The sequence below is a fragment of the Manacus vitellinus genome, unplaced genomic scaffold, assembly GCF_001715985.3.
Source record: "Manacus vitellinus isolate BGI_N305 unplaced genomic scaffold, ASM171598v3 scaffold_78_pilon, whole genome shotgun sequence".
Taxonomy (NCBI): domain Eukaryota; kingdom Metazoa; phylum Chordata; class Aves; order Passeriformes; family Pipridae; genus Manacus; species Manacus vitellinus.
The window spans coordinates 2,069,917-2,074,772 of record NW_021940807.1 but is presented as its reverse complement, the minus strand read 5'-3'; the positions used below and the strand labels follow the sequence as shown (position 1 = coordinate 2,074,772).

Below are 4,856 nucleotides of genomic sequence, written 5' to 3'. Positions count from 1 at the left end.
TTTAATTTTCTATATTACTAAACCCAAAGATTTAGTAAAATAAGAAACCAAAAGGGAAAGACACAAGTACAACATGGTCTCAAGTTGTGCCAGGGGAGGTTTAGGTTGGACATTAGGAAGAATTTCTTTGCAGAGAGGGTGCTCAGCCATTGGAATGGGCTGCCCAGGGAAGTGGGGGATTCTCCATCCCTGGAGATTTTTAAAAAGAGACTGGATGTGGCATCAGTGCCATGGGCTGGGAACCACAGCAGGGTTGGATCAAGGGTTGGACTTGATGATCTTGGAGGTCCCTTCCAATCCAGCTGATTCTCTGATTCTATGAACATTGACAGTAAAAAAAAACAACACAACACAAAGCCAAAACAAATCAACAAAACAAAAAAAAAAAGCCAACCGAAGAAGAAACCCTAAGTTTTCTCTTCCTTCATGTGATTTAAAACCAGTCAAGTTCTTATCAGGAATAATTATCCGTTGGGTTTTACCTTCTTCCTCTCCTTCTCCAAAGCTCTCCACTGCTCGTAACACTCCTCCAGTCGGATGTGAAGCTCATTAGCAGGTCCACTGCGGTTCCTTGGGGGTCTGTACTTGTGAAACGGGGGTGGGAAGGCCACGTAGGGGGCAGCCACCTCCCCACAGAACAGGTCATTGAGGAAGGGGCTCAGGGGGTTCAAGTCGTCGCAGTGGAAAAGGTCAACGAGTTCCGAGAAGGGGAACGGCGACGGGGGAAACCCCAAATTATTGGCTGATGGAAGCAGATGGGGATTAAACAGAGGCAGGCTGGGGTTCTGCTTAAAATCAGACACTAAGGGGAAAGAAGGAAGAAAAGAAGGGTTGATGAAGTCTGACAGGCTGCCACCATTCTCACCGTGCTTTTTTGGGAACATACTGAAGGGAGGGCAGTTTGGGGCGGTGCACCCCAAATGAGGAATCCAATTCCTTCTGCCTCTCCTGTCATCTCTACTGCAGTTTTCCTGGCTCTGCTTTTTTGGAAACCTGTGGTATTTCTCAGGGTCTTCACTTACAGCCTTCTGCTGCATCACCCAGTCAGATGAGGAATCAACAGGGAATTTATGGTACGGCCCCTCCTTATTAGTCAGTGAATCCTGCTGGGATTGCCCAACGGGTTTCACCTGCTTCTGGTTTTCTGAGGTGAAATTAGAAAGCCCCAAGTTATCAGAAAAACCATTTGATAATTGTAACCTTCCATCTTTCCTGGGAGGGAGGACAGGTAGGAGCTGTGAGTAGTAAGAGGACTGATGGGTGGGAGAACCCCCAGACACGGTTGAAACCCCTGAAGACGACTGTGGGCTTGTGACCTGTTTTCCGTAGGGAATATCCAGTCCAGCTGCCAGACCTTTCCCATCCAGCCACGCACATCCATGGTATGATGAATAGCTCCCGTTCTGCACAACGTTTTTCACAGATAAATCCCACTCAGCTGCTTTAGGAGAGAATTCTTTCGGACCAACATTAACCTTACATTCGTTATTATTATTATTAAAAGCACTCCCCAAAGGAAAGCCACAGTGGCCGTTTTGCACGTGGGTTTCCTGGGGTTTCCTGGCTGTTTCTCCAGGGAATTTATCTTCATTAGGGACTTGGTTGAAAAAATATAGTGATGGATGGAGAGCTGACTGCAGTTTGTGAGCAGATCCAACGTTTTCATACCTTTTAGGAAGCCAGTGGTTGTCCTGGGATACTTTATCCCAAGAGTTATCAAAGGGCTGCTTGCAAAGATCAGGGGAACACTTAGTTTGTTCTTGAGCATAATTTTTCAGGGCTTTTCCTCTTGCCCTTTCACTCTTCCAGTACTCCTTCTGAGCATTAGTGCCTTCTTTCAGCCTGCTCTGAGAAGAAAAAGGGCCAAAATTGGAGCCGAATTTTTCGTGGTCCCCACTGAGCCTCACGTGGTCGTAGCTGCACAGATGCTGGTTAAAGTTCACCCCGTGAAAAGAAAACCCTTCCTGGGGAATCCTGTTGCTATTGTTGTTTTGCAAGGAGGAATTTTCAGGGTAGCTGTTGCTCGGGACGCCGTCGGGCTGAGGGCGAGGGCGGGGTGGAGAAAGCCAAGACTGGATGAGCTGGAGATCTTCCAAACCTCTGGGCAGCATCTCCACATCAGGAGGTTTCTGCAGCTGCTCCTGGTGGCAGCTCTGTGTCCTCCCCAGCAGGCTTGGGAAATCCCTGCTTTCCACAGGGTGCTTGGCTGGGAATCCCCCGTTGCTTCCCAGGTCAGGCGCCCACATGGGGGGAAACAACCTTGAAAGAGAATTCCTGTAGCAGAGTTAAACATTTTATCTTTATTTATTTAATTAATTTATTTAATCATTTTAAACATTTCTTACATTACACACCATGGTTATTCCCCTCCACTACACATCTTTCCCATCACATTGTTGACCAACCATCCCCAGCTCTCCTCAAGAAAAAAATGAAGGAGAGGAATATTCCCACTGCAGTTGAGGAAATGAGGGTCTGTGAAATCTGACTACCAACACTGTTCTCTGCTGTTTATAATACATATATTCAAAACTGCAGAGCTTATTTGGATTTATTAAATATTTTATATTCCCCTGCATTCAGTCAACTCCCCACTGGTTAAAATTAATTGTATTTTTTCCTTCCCCAAATGCTGTAAAGCTGATGGAAGACTTTGGACAATTTGCATTTCTAACAGTTTATTGCCCCCTTTTTTTTTTTTACTGGCAAGTAAAAACACTTCCACATTTTAAGGGAATTTATAAGACCTTCATTACTGAACTCTGAAATAATTAAAAATGGGTATCACATCTATGTGACAGTGGGTATAAAAAAAAAAAACACAGAAATTTTAAGAGCTTTCAGAACAAACTTACCAATCTGTAACTGGTTCAGGCTTGTTTGGCTCCTCCAAAATGCTTGACACCAGCCCAAACATATCAGGGCCATTGCCAGAATAAGAAAGATTTATTGGTGCCCTAAAAACAAACAAACAAATAAATAAAAGCTTAGACAAATAAGTCTTTTTTTCCTCCTAAACAAATCAGGCAAAAGGAAAAGCAAAGGATAAAACCTTTAATTTATTTTAGCAGCATCACCTAGTTTGAAATTTGAATTTAATGTACTCTCAGCATCCACACACAGAAATCTTTTCCTGTACCTGTGAATTCTACAGCCTAAGAGGAATAGAACAATTTCCTTGATTTCTTGCTTCACCAGAGACTTCCCAAGTTGTCAGGTGAAGAGATTGGAGCAGCAAGAGAATCTCCTCTCTTTCCAAGAAACAACTATTCCACAGACATTCCTTCAAACCTTGACTGTCTGGTTGAGAGGATAAATAAGATCAACCTTCTCAAAGTCTTGGGGATTGTAATTTATCTACTTCTGTAACTCAAAAACTATTATTTTAATCTCAAAAAAAAAAAAGAAGTTATACTTAGGTTGAACCACTTTTTAATGCCTTGTTAGAAATAACTTTATCAGGAATATTTACTAAAGCTACAATAAATACCAGAGGTGTTCAACCATCACCAGTTTTACACAAGCCCAACTTTTACCTCAGGTGCAAAATGAGGCCTTTAAGAGCTGCCTGTGCTGACACCTGCCCCTTCCTCAGAAATTAATTAAAACATAACACTGTAAGATCTCCTTTCCTGTGACACACATTGTTTTGCTTTAATAAAGTTCACTCAAAAGCTTCTTGTGGCTCAGCTGATCCCTCTCAGTGTCCCTGAAGGTCTCCCAGTCTTCCCTGGTGTCAGCTCATCCAAACCACATCATCTGCTAATGCTGCCACACAATTACTCACTAATTCTGCTGATTAACAGAGACCATAAAATGTGGGATAAACTACTAAGACAAATCACTTTGTTAATCTCTTGCTACAATAAAAATAAGCCACTTATTCCTCACTGGTTTTTAAATACTCATTATATTTTGAATTTACCTACCTCTTACCTCATGACTGCTCAGTTCCCTCTGGAAGGGATCTGCTCTGAGGGATTTTATTTAAGACATACAGAAGTGCAAAGACTCTTGAAAGTGTTTTATAAACATACAACTTTTATTTGATGAGAATCTCTTCCCTGTCTTTGTCAGAAATAGCAAACTTCTGTCTTTTTCTATTTTTCTTAAAGGAGACCTCAAGGAACACTGAATATCTGCACATTCAGAATGGGTGTAGACATGGATTATCACTAACAGACAAGTACCATTTAATTTAATTCCTTTTTTTTAAAAAAAAAAAAGCTACCTTGCAGTAATCTAAAGGCTGCCTTTTAAGAAAATATTGAATATTTTAATCAGAGGATTGTCACTGTGCTTAAACCTAACACTTAAAGCTTAAACTGTGACACTTTCCAGGGAAGACTGGAAAAAAACATAGCTTTTCTGCATTATATGTGTCTTCCTTAATTGTTACCTTTCAGCACCTTGTGAACTGGGGGATTCCTCTTTCTCCCCATCTCAAATTTCATCTTATTAGGAAAATGATTAAAAAAAAAGCACTGAGATACTAGAAATACTCACTAGAAAGGCATCACCAAAGTGCCAAAAGCTGCTGTGCCAGTCTGCACCAACCTACCCCCCAAAAATCAATATTATATTGCCATCATTTGGCATAAAGAAGGAAAGGAGAGAGAGAGAGGGGGAAGCCCAACATAAAAAACACTGTTTATGCATTTCTGAGGCTGGAATAGTTTCAATGTGACAATTTTAACTGCTGTCCACAGGCCATGAAATGATCAGGGTGAACGAGAGGACTCATTATTTCAGTGGGTGCTCCCTGGTCACTGCCATCATTCCCTGTTCCTTGTAATCCTCATCTGTGATTTTATAGAAATAATTCCTCTGGAGAGATTTAAAAAACAACAACAACA

General features: G+C 41.7%; 1 protein-coding gene across 1 annotated transcript in view; it reads right to left on the bottom strand.

Moving 5' to 3' along the window:
* Window positions 1-3,941, bottom strand: part of LOC103756361 — an 8,644-nt gene extending 4,703 nt beyond the window's left edge. Inside the window, exons 1-3 of the mRNA XM_029964679.1 lie at window positions 3,937-3,941; window positions 2,856-2,957; window positions 483-2,274 (exon numbers count right to left, since the gene is read on the bottom strand). Coding sequence (XP_029820539.1) covers window positions 483-2,274; window positions 2,856-2,957; window positions 3,937-3,941 — 1,899 coding nt within the window. The remainder of the gene's footprint in view (window positions 1-482; window positions 2,275-2,855; window positions 2,958-3,936) is intronic.
* Between the last annotated feature and the right edge of the window lie 915 nt (window positions 3,942-4,856).